Below are 17,748 nucleotides of genomic sequence, written 5' to 3' on the forward strand. Positions count from 1 at the left end.
GCGTATAATAAATAATTATAGAATCGCATAAAAAAAATATCTATATTTGTGCTCATCATATGTCATTTTTTCTGCTTTTTTAATTATAGTACTATAAAAACTTAAAGAATGCTTAAATGCAAAAACTGCAGAACAAAATCCAAACAATAAAGTAATGTTATATTCTCATATTTGACAGAATGTCAAATAAATTATGGAAACTTTTCAGGCACAAAACGGGTACGAAATCTGTAAATGCGAGCCGCATCTGTTTCTTAAAAGTTTCTAAAATTTTGTGACACTAAGGCCTTTATTGTTATAGTTTATGTAGCGAAATCATATTTTGGTAAAATGTTTCGAAATAAACGGATTTGTGTTACGAAACATATGTATCAAAAATTTGTTTCGCAATGTTTCTCAGCAGACTTTGTTTCGATTTTGTCTCTAAAAATGCTACTTGGGTAGCATTTTCGAGTATTCATCAAGTAGATATTTGTTTATGTTGCTCGTGTTTATCAAATGGTGCTAAACCCATTTTCTCCAAATCTCCCCACGAAAAACAGCACATGTTTTTTGAAACACCCTGTATATTTCATTTTATTGTATTTCGCAGAAAAATGAAACATATTTTTCTATATTGCCTACGGTCTCATATTTCTTAATAATAAACCGTCCTTTTATGTCAGGATTATTAGATTTCCCGTAACCGATTATGACTTAACAGTTTCATAAAATAACAATCAGACGGGGACAGTATCTAGAAATCTAATAGAAAATCCACGTATTCCTCTTATGTCATTCGCTAACAAAACCGTCCTGAAATTACACGAATAAAAGGCATTCCGTCATGCCGCCAAGGAGGGAGCAACAGGTCTTTCTATCCGTAATCTGACATAGCGAGACATCCGTTCCGTGCTGTAAACGCCTAGTTTTACGACCCTTCAGATAAGAAAGGGAATGAATATTGTCGATGTCCCTTTTCCTATTTTATGAGCGGATCGTTGTCTGATCAGGATCGGAAAATAGTGCATTTTTGTTTAGATAACACTGTTGCACTTTTTACAAGTTTTTATTCGACTTTAAGATTTATTTCTCTACCTCTCGATAAAAGCACAAATGAAAATTTAAATTTAACAAGTGCAAATATTTTTAGGGATGGTGTATTTCGACCCCAGAAACACGTTATTTTTGCAAGAAAAAGATGTTGAAAATCGTGTATTTTCTTTTAAATTTCCCAGTATATTTTTCGAAAATTTTTTAGTTCACCGCAAATTTTCCCACGGTCTAATTTCTTAATCTCTGATGTTACCATGGTTACGGCACTAAAAGAGATGCAACATTGTCACTTCCTAAATGACCTATATTTCTAATTATTCATCTGAGAAAATGCAATTAACAAGTAAAAATCGCTGAAAAGGGGTGACAAATTCAGAAAAGGTGTGAATAAAATACCCTGTATTATAAAGTGCAGAAATACTTGTTGTGCCATTATGATTAATTTATCTATTTCAGTATTCACGTAATAAACAACTCTAGAATAATACCTCTAATAACGAACACATAAAACGTGTCTTTTGAGTGTAATAAATTGCTTTTGTTCGATTTTAAGCGTCTTAACTTGTCAGCACAAGCCAATCTCTATCCAATGTTTATTTTTCTGAGAGTTTGTGTGTATTAAAATAATGTTGTTGGAATTCAAAATTTCCTACCTATACATCTCCTTGTGATATTGTGTGTACTCCACTAGGAATGTATTGCAATTTTTCAAATAAGAAAATAATGAGCTTAAAAAAATTAAAAACGATTTTATTTTATTTTAAAACTAAAATAGATTTGACATTGTTTTGTTATTCTATCAAGTAAGTGTCAGTTTTGACATAATATGTAATATCTTATTAGAGAAGGACATTCTTACTAGAGATCGATAGTTATGATTATTACGTACAGTATTATAAAGACTACATTTCAACAGCATGTAAGAATATAAAAAAGGCTGTACTTAAACTGCCGTTAAACGGTAGCTTACTAAAATGCCGTTAATAGGTATGACGTCGTTGATATAACGCACTTGACGGCTTTATGAAATATAGAAATTTTATAAGGACTAACCAACGCTATCCACCCCACCAAATAACCAACTTAACCAACGCAACTAACCTCGACACTGATAAAAAATATAAAAAACAAATATAAATTAGTAAAAACCAACCAACCCCACCAAATAACTAACTAACCAATGAATTAACACCCTCCAAATAACCACGCTAGCCAACCCGCCAAATAACTAAACCAATCCAACCAAAAAGAGTGAAACCAATGCAATAAGATCACGCTATAAGCAAAAAAAAATATAAAAGTCTTGGTCGGCGTGAGATTTGAACCACGGACCATTCGCTCAGGAAGCGATAGCCTCAGCCACTGACCCACAGGTGCTCTTGCAAAATGCTTAAGGTTAGGCATTACTTTCCGCCGACATGAACGACGTCACAATATCTATTAACGGCATTTTAGTAGGCTACCGTTTAACGGCTGTTTAAGTACATCGTATAAAAAATATAAGTATTAGCAAACTGTGTCAAGCCACGCTTTTTCATTTACAAGTTTTCAAACCATAAAGGGTTATCGACAGGAATTTTTTAATTTAATAAATAATAAATACAATAAGCCAACAAAAGCAAACTTTTACCCCGTATACCGACATAGGACAGAAGAAATCCAATGGCTCTCAAAATGTTTTCAAAAATAAAGCTTTTTTTAATTTTCAGACTTGGATAACTCGGTTATTTTGGACTTATTTGAAAAACGATCAAGAGAAAATATGTTTCTTTTATCGAGATCTACCAGACTTAAAAATATTTGCACTTATTTAAGACTCACTCTGTATATTCACCCACTGGGAAAATAAGTTCAAAAAAATCACTGCCTCCTGGACTATTAGCATTAAGCACCTTTAAATTAAAAGTAACTTTCAAATGACTGAAGAATTCCATTTAGGATATTTCTCAAAGCTGTTTAATATAAATTAAATTCTATTGATAATTTTTTATTCTATCGCTCTCCTTTAATATTAAACTCCTGATGATTGAACGTAATAACTTACTTCGGTATAGTTCAATCGGACGATGAAATATATAAACACGAAAAGATGATTTTAATGAAAAATACAGAAAAAAAAACATAGAAAAAACAAGCGGGGACTGTCAATTTCATTCGAAAAATAAAATATAAAGAGAAATATTGGAATATAATTTTCCAGATGAATACGAATAATTGATGACTTGTGGATGGGGAGATGCGTTAAACGGTTCAAATTAAAAGTTATCCAACTCTGAAATACATGAAAGATCGAATCAGAAGTCCGTTAGCATCTCATTTTCGCGCTTAAAAATAGAGTGTGTCATAGAAAGTGTGAGAAATATGGAGAAGTAAATTAAATTTGTTTATTTGTCTTTTAATTTCTTTAATACAGGATGTCCCAGAAATAATTGCAAGTATTTTAACTGGTAGAATGTAAGTATTTTAACTGCTCTTGAATAGAATGGATATAGAAAAATGGCGCAACTACTATGCAGAATTACTGACAGAAAACCGACCAGAATTCCAAGCAGTAGAAGATGAGAACAACCTTGCAGGCACTTTAATGATAAGCGAAAGAGAAGTACATCAAACTCTCAAAAGAATGAAAAATGGAGGGTCACCAGGTCCTGGTAATATTGTAGCCGAATTGTTAAAGTGTGGAACCCAAAGACTGCGCTGGCGTCTGGCAGAGCTATTTAACCAGTGCTGCCTGCAAAGTAACTACCCCGAGAATGGCGAGTGGCTCACATAGTGTCCATCTTTAAAAAGGGAAATCGTAACGACCCCACTTGTTATAGAGGCCTAACCATTAACAGTTCGGTCAGCAGACTTTTTGGAAAGGTGCTACAGGGTAGGCTCAGGGACAGTATTGGTGACAAAATCTCGGAAGACCAAAGCGGATTCACACCGGGGAAATCTTGCACAGATAACCTTTTTGTCCTGCAGCAGGTGATGGAAAAAAAGATAGCAGTAGATCAAGAAGTCCAATTAAAACAGTCATTGCGCAACAGACTACACGATATAGAGTTCTACATTTGGCCTTTGTAGACTACCAAAAGGGACTTTGACAGCATCGAAAGAAGACTGGTCATTTCTAGCTGCAATGGAGGACGCGAGAATTGATTCCAGATATTATTCCATTATTAAAAATATCTATGATAGTGCAACCTGGGTCCAAGTTAAATTAGATGATGACCTCAAAACAGAAGAAATACTAACTCGGCATTCAGAAGTGAGACAAGGAGATACCATCTCTCCCAAGTTATTTACACTGGCACTGGAAAATGTCTTCAACAAGAAATTAGAATGAAGAAAATAGAGGTCTAAACATCGATGGGGTACACCTTAGCCATCTGAGGTTGCAGACGATATTGTCTTGTTGAGCACCGACATTCAAGAACTAAACACCATGCTAAATGAGCTAAATGAGCAATCCCAGAAAATTGGCCTTAAAATGAACTTGAAGAAGACCAAGATAATGAGCAACAATATCCATAACATTACCGTGGACAACGTTATTATTGTATATATATTTAGGTCATAAAATCAAGCTGGGCAAGGAAAACCAAAATACGGAGATCAAACGCAGGATCCATTTGGCATGGGTAGCATTTGGAAATATGAGCGATATTTTCAAGGATAAAAAGGTGCCCATGAACCTAAAGAAAAGACTTACGACAGCTGCATTCTACCTGTGCTTACGTATGGGCTTAGAGACTATGGCAATTACTGAAAAACAGCAGAACAACAACTACGAGTAGCACAAAGAGCCATGGAAAGAATCATGTTGGGAGTCACCATTAGGGAAAAAATACGGAATACCCACATACGTCAAAAAACAAAATTAATAGATGTCGTTAAAAGAGTGGCAAGTCTGAAGTGGCAATGGATAGGACATGTGGCAAGACAGGATCCAGACCGATGGCCCTAAAAATAATCCTATGGAGACCTAGGGGAACAACAAGAAGTGTAGGTAGACCTAGAAAATCCTGGAACGGAACGGTTACGGAAGCAATGGAAGCTCGTAACCTAGAAGCTGATGACGCTCTAAATCGAGATGTGTGGCGTAGGGTAACGGGAAGGCAGCAATAGGCTGTAGTTGGAAATGAGTATTAAATACTTAAACCAAATCCCGTTTATATATATATTTTAACTGGTAGTATAGTTCAACCCCATAAACACGCCCATGAGTTTTTTTTTCACGAAAAAAAAGTTTGAAAATTCGGAATTTTTTAAAAAATGTTTTTGAATATTTTTCAGTTTTTAATTAAAAAAACATTGGTAGTAGATTAAATTTACAAGAAAGAAAATTCAGAAAAGATCCAGCGGTTCTCAAAATTTTAGCAAACCTTAAATTTTCAGAAAATCTCTCAAATTTTCATAAAGAAAATATATCACGTTTCTTTTGGCTAGATCTACCACCCCTTAAAATGCAGAGACATCTATTAAAAACTAAACAACAACGCAAAATATCAATAGTTTTTAAAAGACATCTTTGGTTTAACAAACTAAAGTTATTCTGAGTAGTTAGTTATATTTAGACGTTTTAAATAACATTTTCTTTTTCTGTTTTGCTGCTGACGACCGGAAGAAACATTAAACATAGGTTAGATAAATTTGTTTTATGAGTAAAAAGTCACTGGCATTCTAGTTTTCGTTTAGATTCTACTCGGTGTTTACAAAAAATATATATTTTTTATTTTTTAGGTTTCTCTATCAGTAGCGAAATACCTAGAATCGTTTTCTTTGGATCTCACATTTTTATTTGTTAAAGGTTAAATACCTTTTAATAAATGATATATTAAGTTATATTCATTTGTGTGTCTATCTAATTTTATGTATGTGTCTCTATTTACTTTGTAAATTAAAATAGACTGAAATATAATATTGAACATCCGAAAGACGTTTGAGATACTTGTACCTAATAGTTGTAAGTTCAAAAAGTAAATATTTAGATTTTGCAACTGCGCAGGAAAATATATTATTTATGTGTTTATCGAAGAAGCAACTTCATTTTGTTATACATTATTTATTACTTAAGATACACAGAAACGGTCGAATATACACGGCGAAGTTTTTACTCCACCGTTAGTTGTTTTATTATACATTTATATTTAATATTTGTACAAAGAAGAAATCCAAGATCAAGTTATAATCTTTCGTTTAACTAAGTGCGGTTTAATCGTCTTTACTAAAAAAGTATCAGCAATTCCAATACTCAATTTCTGATGGCTTAAAAAATATATACAGGGTATTTCAAAAAACATTGGGGAGATTCTTCACGTAAAAATAAGGTTTATTTTTCGTATCAACGTAGGTCCGATTCTGCTTTGTTTCGTAGCTACAGGATGTTAGTCTTAATATTCTTTCGATTTATTATAATTTTCTTCCAAGTAATTTTAGTGATTCGAATGAAATTTTGAGGGTAAAAGTTACTTTAAGTGCTACATATTTAAATGATAAAAAAGTGTCGATAAATTCATCAAGGACGTGAATATGAGTTATCACTGGATTATTAAAAAAAACATGTGCGCCACTGACTTTTTTCTTTTGATATCAAAATTGTGTAGGCCGTTTAATGCCAATTAAAAGTTATCTCTTGATATTTTGTCGAATTCCTAGCCTCCTTGATTAGATAAACGCACTTTTATTAATCTCAATTAATAAAATTAAAATAAAAATTAAATTATATATTTTACCTAATTTATTATTAAATATTATTACTAGTGATGAGTGAAATATCGGTAACTGTGACTTTGTCACTGATATTCTATAATCACAGTCACGGCCTGTGACTGATTTAATAAACGGTGACTTGCTAAAGCGTGACGATTACAGTTAATTGTGATTTCTCTGGTGACGAGAAAATACTTCTCAGAGCGGGACGTCGCGCGTCGCGAACGCAGCTGCCGATGGCGCCGGTCGTGACTCAGTTCACAGTCACGAGTCACGACGTACGTCTCATAGGATAGATATCTGACAAAGTGATCTAAAAACAGTGACTGTTAGAAGTGATTTAATTTTTTATGTATTTTATATTTTATTACTATTTTTTATCACTACGAATCGGTTTGGTTTCTTTTTAGTTTAGCAGGTTTTTTTAAAGCCAAACATTTTTACTTTATACTGTTTATTTTTTTTAGAAACTTCATTTTTTATATATTTCGTTTATTTTAATACAAAGGAAAATATTTGTTGTTTAATCTATTACTTATCTCGTGTTGTTAACACATTTAAGTTTCGTTAGTTATGGTTATGAGCATATTGCATATTTTATTCTTTTCCCGTTGGTTTCTTTTAATAAAAAAATTGTTTTATTTTTATTTTTTAATATACCTGTTACCCACTGTTTAGTGTCTTCTATTTCAGCGGCCTTGGATAAAGGCCTTAGATAAATAAAAATTAGTATAACAACAACAACAGAATCGTATCATTCGTATCGTATCTTATATTTTAGCCGTGATTGTGCTTTCGGATTCATAATCATAAAGCCGCAGTCACAGTTAAGAGTCACAGATAATACAAAGTCGCTGTCACAGGTAAGCCTGTGAAAAGAAAATCACGGTTTGGCTCATCACTAATTATTACTATTAGTAATTAGTTATTATTACTATTAGTCCAACCTAAAATTCAAAAAAACTTCAAATAAAAAAATAATGGTATTTAATTACAAAAACTATGCATTTCCATACCCATTTTATAGGAACTTTTTTTCATATTTTTTGATGAGATATCAATGAGTATTTAAAACTTTCGCAAGTTAATGATATTAAATTTTTTTAAAGGTTGCTATTAGACTTGGATCAAGGCAAATTAATAAAATTGCGTTTATCTCATCAAGGAGGCCGAAAGCGACAATAAAGCAAGAGCAAACTTTTGATCGGCATTAAACTGCTTACACTATTTCGCTAACAAGAGAGAAACGTCAATTGCGTACATGCTTTTTTTACAGCTAAATTCGGTGTAAAATCTTTAAAATCCACTTAAATCGCACTTCCGACACCAATTCTTACGGATTCCGTGGGTCCACTATTTAAACTCACGATAAAATACTTAACGAATTTATTTGTCTCACTCTGTACACACAACTTATACTATTTACAACACAATTTATGCAACTACTATTACTCTAACGGTATTTCGCGGTATTATGAAACTTCAGACTTCAGACTATCTTCAGACTGGTCCAACTGTCAAAGCGCGGGCCTTATATACCCCCTGGCGATGGTTTCTGGAATTTTCTAAAGAATTCTGTAATTTTCTTTTACTTTCTGGCGAACTCACCAGGTTCCTCAATGCACGTTGCGGTTATGCAACCAGTAATACACCTTGACAATATTAAGAATTTAACACCCTGTAGCTACGAAACAAAGCAGAATCGGACCTACGTTGATATGAAAAATAAATCTTATTTTTACTTGAGGAACGTCCCCACGAGAGATGGCACATGTTTTTTGAAACATCCTGTAGAGAAGTTATTATTTTTCCAGAGCCACGATCATAATATACAGAGTTTTTCTCAAGAGTGGTTCACCCCTATAACTTTTTTAGTTTTTCTGATAAAAAACGAGATTCTGTGTGTTAGTATATGAGTTAGGATTATAAGATAGGATTGAGTGACGTATTCAATTGTTTTTGACCACTTCCTGTTTCACCGGAAATGACTACAACTTTTGATTTTGATTAATGCAAAACGAAATAAGTAAATTACCAACAGATATTCAGGCTGAGACTACAAACGCCATATCCAAACTACTTCCATTTAAATCCCGAATAACTTATGAAATGGAATACAAAAATTTTCAAAAATGGAAGCAATTAAAAAACGTGCGAGAAGAAATAAAGCTTTTAACCTATCCTCGCTGTTAAAGTATCATTTAATCTACCCTTTCGGTTAAGGTACTATTTTATCTACTATTTTTGATAGATATAAGGCAATTTTAACAGTAGCTATGGAAAAAAAAATTAAAATCGCAATCGCAGTTTTGTTCATCTCTAAAAAATAGTACTTGTTCATTATTTATCTAACAAAGCAATATCGAGTTTGTCTTGTTTTACCCTATTCACCGTTGGAAATTGTAGTTCCAATAATAGATTCCCAATTCTTCAATTATATTATTAACATTTTACTTTCTTTTTCAGGAAATCCGCCACCCCAGTTCAGATGGCTGAAAGACGGCGTCCCGATAACCGAATTTTCCACGGATCCATTTTACAAAATCATCTCGGCGAAGCACGAAGATGGAGGCAGTTATCGATGCATCGCCTCTAACAAGATCGGCTCGATTATCAGCGAGGAAATCAGAATCATCGTTGCATGTAAGTTGGAGCTAATTGGAGGCAACTAATTTTATTTCGGCGTAATTGAAAATTAATGTTAGCTTCCAAACGCGCGTTTTGTTTCAAGCAACTTATCTTCATTCAGTTATGTGGAGCTATTGTTTAGGGTTTGATTTGATTGTTTATTAATACATTTCTTATTTTACCATGGCGTAATCGATATTGATAGTACATTAAGAAATTAATATACCGGATGTTTCTCAAAAGTAATTCACCCCGATAACTTTTTATTTTTTCAAATAAAAAAACTAGATTTGGTATGTTAGTATATGACATAAATTAAAATTGATTAACGTATTCAATTGTTTTTGGCCACTTCCTGTTTCACCGGAAATTACTACAACTTTTGATTTTTAAACGACACTCGGTATTTTTTTACTTTAATCGATAGAAAATTACTCTCTGAATAGAATGGCATATCATACGTCGACTTTTGACATTAATTAATTATATTAAAATCACTGATTTTTAATCAAGGAGCCTTGGAAAAATATATTTGATCATCTAATGTTTTTCGTGTCTTGTCCTAACCGGTTAAAAGATGCACAAATCGTATTTTTAATCATATCTAAATTGTTTCAAATATAACGAGAGTTTTTACGAATAATTTGGTTAGGTTAGGTTGGGTTAGATTATTCTCGTTATGGACACACAATTTACCTTAAAGATTTCCAAAAAAAATGTTTTTTTGCTTAAATTTTGAGAACCACTGGATCTTTTCTGGCTTTTCTTTCTTGTAAATTTAATCTACTACCTATGGTGCTACCTAGTTTATAATATAAAAAAGTTTTTTAATATTTATTTATTAAACGGCCTAAGCTTTTATAATATAAAAATAGTAATAAAAGGACTAAAAAAGGTCCAAATCGACGTTGCATGCGGCCGGTAAATTTATTAGGCAAGTCATTTAATGTTTGTTGCGTTGCTTTTAAAATTCGGCCATAAAATATGGGACTTTGCGTGATTACTACTTCTTGTCATAACTTTTTTCTTTCGATTCAATTAAACGAGTTAACTCAAAATTCGGTCGTTCAGTTTTTGTTACGAGGTCACGCGCATTTAACCATGTACTTTTAATGACATTTTGATTGTTATTATGCATCATATACATACCACGGCAAAACTGTTTAATATGCAAATATCCGTAAAAACAAAAGCCCTTACAGCAAAGTCTATATTGTTATATACAGGGTGGTCCGAACTGTATTCCGGAAACTTCGGCAACATATTCTGCAGATAAAAATAAGTAAAAAAATATAATATAAGTAAAATGCTTAGTTTCGGAGATACAGGGTGTAGAAGTTTCATTTTTATTTCGATTTTTTTCAAATAATTTCTGAAGTAACATCAATATTTGGGTGAAAATTGGTGTCTAGGAGTTTTTTGACATGAGAAATTTGATTTTGATGTCAATATTACTCCTACTAGTAGGGGGCGCCACCTACATATTTTTTAACTGGTTTGAAGAGTAATAACTTTTCGTCTGTACCTGTATAAAACTACTGAGTAAAAAATATAGATTTACGACGTTTTTTACGTGGAAAAAGTCCCTTGGTAAAAACCGCTACGAGTAATGATTTTCGAGATATTTGGAATAGAAATTATCAATACCTACCATCATTGACATAAATTAAACATGTTGACTAAATAGTTATTAGAGTCAAATCATAAATTCAAAAATGTTTTTGTGCCAAATGTTCAACAGAAACTGTTTTATCATCATTTTTTGTAGAAAAATTTATGATTAATTTAAAAGAATAAAAATTTCCCAAATTTATTATTTCAGTAAAATAACTATCTACTCAACGTGTTTATTTTTCGTCAATAATGACATGTATTTACTATTTCCATTCTAAATATCTTAAGAACGGTTGCTCGTAGCGATTTTTACAAAGAGATATTTTTTACAAAAAAAATCACAGAAATGTATATTTTTTCGCTCGGTAGTTTTATACAGGTACGGACAAAAATTTATTACGCTTCAAAACAGTTAAAACACACGCAGGTGGCGCCATCTATTAGTAGGAGTCATATTGACATCAAAATCAAATTTCTCATGTTAAAAAACTCCCAGACACCAATTTTCATCCAAATATTGAGAGCAATTTTTACCATCGTAGACTTAGCTTTTTTAATTTTTAAAGTTCTCTTTTACTGGTGAAATACCCACGTCTTTTTTCAAGAAATAGTACCATACGATCGAGAAAAAAAACAATAGCCATCATAGACGACTAGGAAATGAAGATCACTGTCAATTTGTATGCAAAATTATACGACGAATGTCATCGATCGTCATTTCCAAGCCAACTGGACGCCGATTTTTTGGATCATACGCTATCACTTTTCAGTAGCGTAGCGTAGGCCCCGCAGCACCCGCATCGGCGGGGGGGCCTCGTGATTTTGGGGGCCCCGCAGGGGCCACCAATTTTATTTACTAAATACATGCATATGTGAACGAATATACGTCGGACGTTCTTTTTCAAAACTGAGACTTATAAAAAGTTTTTTGCGCACAAGCATGACTCACTCTCGGCTAAATGCATTGGGATTGCTAGCTATTGAGGCTGAAGAAGCCAAAAAAATGAACGTTAAAGATTTGATTAACGCCTTTGTGTCAATTTTAAAGCAAAAAAATGTTTAAACTTTTTACCTTATTTTCAATCCTTTTCTCAATTTTTATTTGTTCTTTTTTTACATTTTATTTGCTCCTATTAATTTATTTTAATTTGAATCATATTTTTATTAGAAAAAGTCTATTTATTTTTATTATTTAGTTTTCTTTTAGTACCTAAGTTTTGTTTTATGTTGATTTATTTTGTAATGTTTTATTTTTTATGTTCCTTTATTATTGTTTTTCTTACGTGGAATAAGTTTATTTTTTGTTTTTATATTTTAAAGATTTGATATACCTACATAAAGCTATATTATGTTTTTAGTGTGTTTTTTATTATTTTAATATAAGGGCCCCAAAAAAATCTTGCGGGGGGGCCTCACACTTGAAGTTACGCTACTGTCACTTTTATCTAATTTCGATGCTTTGAGTAAAAATTAAAATGCTCACGTTAGTTATAATACTACAGGAAAATGTTCAGTTTTCCATATACAGCTCATAACATGCAGAACTTAAAGAGTAAAATAGAAAATTTACAGCGCGTTTATTTGACAGTTACTACTTCAGAAATAATACTTGTCGTATAATGAAATACAAAATTCCTAAGCGACTTATTCTATTAAAATTCTTTAGTTTTATAGTCCTTTTATTATTTGTGCGAAATATTAATGTATTATAACATGGTCGCAATTAAGCCTTATTTTTCAAGAACTACAAGAAAATATGAATATAGCGGCACACATAAATTCAATGCCTTTTTATTAGCTAGTTCATTTTAGTCTTGTTAAAATATTTTTTTTTATTTAATTTGCTTCAGAATCGGTCATTTTAATGGGCAATAAACTTTGTTCAATATTGGCAAACTACAATAATTCGTAAAATGAAAGATTTATTTTTCAATAAATATTTAGAATTAGGTATTGGAAATTGAAATTGGAAATATTAACTGAAATTGGTGAGTATTTTTTGTGATACATAAGAGTTAAACAGTGGCGTAGCTCGGCGTGGCCTCAATACAAGGGGATGTAATAAAGTAACTGCAATTAACATTGTAACAGCACAATAAAAGTATTTTCTTTTTTATATTAAAGTGTTTAATTTAAGTTATAAAATAATCAAACCGATTTAAAAAAAAAGAACTAAGTTTAGGTAAAAAAAAACAAAGTTGTGAACGCATCTGATAGATAAAATTAGTAGGCAAGATCAACAAAAAAAAGTTTATTGAGTGCCTTACAACCACATAACCAGTGTTCACTTTTATACACATTTTCACTAAAATGAGAAATACACGATTTTAATTTAGTATTAGTATTCAAAATATTCTTTGGAGGTCCTTCTTCAATAGTTTTTAATTTTTCTGATAACACCATAGAAGGATGATTACAAAATTATTACTATTTTACAGCCACACTCTTTTTATTTTACATTGATTTGGAGGGTAATAACTTTTCTTTTGTACCTGTATAAAACTACTGGGTGAAAAAATATACATTTTCGCCATTTTTTATGTAAAAAGGTCTCTTGGTAAAAATTCCTACGACTAACCGTTCTCAAGATATTTAGAATAGAGATTATCAATACATGCCATCATTGTCAAAAAATAAACATGTTGAGTAGATAACTATTTGACTGATATGATAAATTTGGAAACTTTTTATTTTTTTTAATTAATCACAATTTTTTAAAGAAGAAATTATGAGTTTCTGTTGAACTTTTGGCAAAAAACATTTCAAATTTATGATTTCAGTTTAATAACTATTTATTCAACATGTTTAATTTTTGTCAATGATGACAGGTATTGATAATTTCTATTCCAAATATCTCAAGAACCATACTCGTAGCGATTTTCACCAAGAAACATTTTTTACATAAAATACGTCGTAAATGTATATTTTTTACTCAATAGTTTTATACAGATACGGACGAAAAGTTATTAGTTTTCAAACCAGTTAAAAAATATGTAGGTGACGCCCTCTGCAAGTAAAAACCATATTGACATTAAAATCAAATTTCTGTGGAAAAACTCCTAGACACCGATTTTCATCCAAATATTGACGTTACTTAGGTCGCTTAGGAATTTTGTATTTCATTATACGACAAGTATTATTTCTGAAGTAGTAACTGTCAAATAAACGCGCTGTAAATTTTCTATTTTACTCTTTAAGTTCTGCATGTTATGAGCTGTATATGGAAAACTGAACATTTTCCTGTAGTATTATAACTAACGTGAGCATTTTAATTTTTACTCAAAGCAGGATATTATCGAAATTAGATAAAAGTGATAGCGTATGATCCAAAAAATCGGCGTCCAGTTGGCTTGGAAATGACGATCGATGACATTCGTCGTATAATTTTGCATACAAATTGACAGTGATCTTCATTTCCTAGTCGTCTATGATGGCTATTGTTTTTTTTCTCGATCGTATGGTACTATTTCTTGAAAAGAGACGTGGGTATTTCACCAGTAAAACAGAACTTTAAAAATTAAAAAGTTAAGTCTACGATGGTAAAAATTGCTCTTTTTCCATTTTTTTGTTTGTCTTTTTATCTTTAACCCAGTTTTAAAGTTATACCGGGTGCATCTCAAAAGTTACTCACCCCTATAACTTTTTATTTTTTCAGATAAAAAACGAGATTGGTATATTAGTATATGACACAAATTTGGATTGATTGACGTATTTTCTTTTCGGTCACTTCCTGTTTCACCGGAAATTACTACAACTTTTGATTTTTAAACCCTCGGTATTTTTTTACTCGATAGAAAATGGCACATATTGTATAATATGTCAACTTTTCACATATTATTTGCTTAAAAAAACATCATATTTTAAATTTTAATCTAGAACGCCATGACTGTATTAAAAACACTAATTTTTAATCAAAGAGCCTTGGAAAATGGTCTTGGCCGATCCTGTCTCAATTTTTTCAAATGGAACGTGGTTCGTTAGCATATTTGGAAAAAGCATTTTTTTACGAATAATTTGTACCACACACTTGGTATTTCGACTCAAATTATTGTCATTATGAACTGCATGTCACAATTTCAAATAAACCATAAATATGCGAAAATGTCAAAAGTTGATATATGATATGTGTCTATTCAGAGTGTCATTTTCTATCGAATAAAGAAAAAAAATACCGAGGGTGCCATTTAAAAATCAAAAGTTGTAGTCATTTCCGGTGAAACAGGAAGTGACCGAAAAGAATTGAATACCCAGTGAGCATTTTATTCCTTTAAGGGAAATGTGTTCTAGGTGACATCGTTGTTACGTTACCAGGCCCTTCTTGTGCCTGATATGAAGCAATAAAACGCAGATACATATCTGTTCCCTAATGTTCCCTAAATGTGACAAAATTTTGCTCGCTGGGTACGTCAATCAATCCTAATTTATATCATATACTAACATACCAAATCTCAATTGTTTTTATCTTAAAAAATAAAAAAAAATTGTAGGGGAGAGCCACTTTTGAAAAGCACCCGGTATGTAACACTTTTTCAAGAGCATTTTATGGTATTCTTTACATTATTCTTCCAGTTACAGTGTATGTCAAAAAAATACTGTTTAATAGTTATTTGAAGATTTGAAATTGGTTTAATTCTGGCAGGAAGCCAAGGCTCCCCCAGATAAATTGAACCAGGCCAATCTTTTAAATTCAAAAAATTGTAATTTTTTTTGTTGAAAATAACATTGAGCAAAAAAGTGGCCTGTGCGCAATGGTCTGGGTGTTCAAGGTTTACACTTGTCTGCGATACTTCTGACCGAAACATTAATGAAAAAAAAATAAAGAAAATGGAAGTTCGAAATTATTTGCTGAAACATTGTCTACCACATTCAAAGATTTCGATTTGTATTTGTAAGAACATTACAGTGTTTTTTTGTAATCAATACCCAGTACTAAAGCTTGTACATAAACTTATAACCAAAAAATACTGTTTAATAGTTATTTGATACGTTTGTTGTATAAAATGTTTCTTTTTAGATATGGATGTATTTGGAGGCGATTCGGAAACATCGATAACCGTAAAGGAAGGAGAAGCGGCCATTTTGGATTTGCCACCCATAGATTCGGTTCCCACACCTGACGTCACGTGGCAAACAGACGAAGGCGATCTTCCGTACGTTCAAAAATATGTCAAAACGAAAACCAATCAGCTTGTTATTTTATCTACCGAGAAGACAGATGAGAAATCTTACAGGTAACTGCACTTAATAGATATTTAAGTCCGGTAAATCAATTTGAAACAGTATGAGTGAGATGTTTATAAGATTTTAGAAACACAAAAACGAATATTGTAAAACTTAATTCCGGTAAAATGACGTACAATGATTTATTTCATACTATTTGGACAAAATTTATGTTTTTAAATTATTGAGTATTTTTTATTCGCTTGTATTTTGGATACTACGAGTACTGTAAATACTGGTGGAGACATTATCAGTACTGATGGTGTGTGTAGTACTGGCAAAATAAAATACTAATTCACCACAATACACCAAAACACTTTACTTTTGCACTGAACGCGCGTTTCGCTAACCATATCAGCAGATGATTAAAACTAAAAGTTTTTAGTTTTTTTTTAATTTTGTAAAGATGTGTTTCATGATACGTGGAAATAAAAATGCTTTTAAGAGTCCATTTCACTAGTCCGAAAAAGTAGCAAAATAAGCGTTCGGCATTTAACGTTTTATGTCAAACTGGCTAGGTATTTTTACACAAATGAAGAAGGAAATTACAGATACAGGATTATACTATATCCGTATTGTAGCACATTTTTATTCAACTTCTTTATTTTTAAGCTTTTGATGGTCAAACATCAACAAAATATTCCTTATGTTTGGACTAAATTTTGTCGAAAATAAAGACATAATTTAAAATTCCGTTACAATACAGAAATAGATTGAAGTTTTGTGATTACAGTGATATATAATTTATATGGTTTTGTAACAAATTGCTCGCTATTTTATGACAAATGCTGAATCTCTGCAAACCTTAATAAAGCCTTAATCAAAGCACGTGTGTTTGGAATTTTGGGTGTGGCTTAACACGACAGGATCGGGCTAAGCCTTAGGCAGATTTCCTGAAATATAATATGTTATATTTCCTTCGGCCACACACCCCCTTTACCAGACCCCTGAGAGCGACCCGAATAGTACAGCGTAATAGTAGTCTTAACCTAATGTTGGCTTGTATTTTTCTTTTTTAACATACATAAATTTATACGATTTTATAAGACTTGGTTTACTTTGTCTTATTTTGATATAATTGAAACTTATTATATGTAAATAGACCGCATTGCAAAAACAAATCTAGAAGATAAACTAATTAAACGTCTCACCATTTTATTAGTCCACGTAATTTTGGGAAAACTTGCGAAATTGTCAATTATTTTATAAATCCAAGTTCCAGTATTATAATGAATTTTCGTAGTAATCCTCAGTTTTAATTGACCAGTTTGCAATTTAGAAAATATTAATTTAGGCAAGCTTCAATTACTCCACTACTATAATTGCTTAATTTAATGTTGTAGTAATCTTTTTACAAGTTTGCAACGAACTCATAAAAAGTAGCAATCAGCTGCAATTTTATACAAGTTCGTAACAATTTGGATTATTTTATTATTTTGGTATCTGTGTTATATAAAAGATATACTAAGTGACATAGAAAATAGGACACCCGCTGATGAAAATAATTTATTTTTAATATGGATATTTATTATTGTATGAATGGGAAATGTTTAT

General features: G+C 31.6%; 1 protein-coding gene across 3 annotated transcripts in view; it reads left to right on the plus strand.

Annotated features, from left to right (window-relative positions):
* The window catches only part of LOC115880166 (protein sidekick), a 709,828-nt gene that overhangs the window by 603,213 nt on the left and 88,867 nt on the right, over positions 1 to 17,748 (plus strand). For all 3 annotated transcript variants that reach the window (XM_030897303.1, XM_030897302.1, XM_030897304.1), the window contains exons 3-4: positions 9,199 to 9,375; positions 15,989 to 16,205. In XM_030897303.1, the coding sequence (XP_030753163.1) occupies positions 9,199 to 9,375; positions 15,989 to 16,205 (394 nt within the window). The remainder of the gene's footprint in view (positions 1 to 9,198; positions 9,376 to 15,988; positions 16,206 to 17,748) is intronic.

The sequence above is a fragment of the Sitophilus oryzae genome, unplaced genomic scaffold (assembly GCF_002938485.1).
Source record: "Sitophilus oryzae breed Bouriz unplaced genomic scaffold, Soryzae_2.0 scaffold_1620_pilon_pilon, whole genome shotgun sequence".
In the NCBI taxonomy this organism is placed as follows: domain Eukaryota; kingdom Metazoa; phylum Arthropoda; class Insecta; order Coleoptera; family Curculionidae; genus Sitophilus; species Sitophilus oryzae.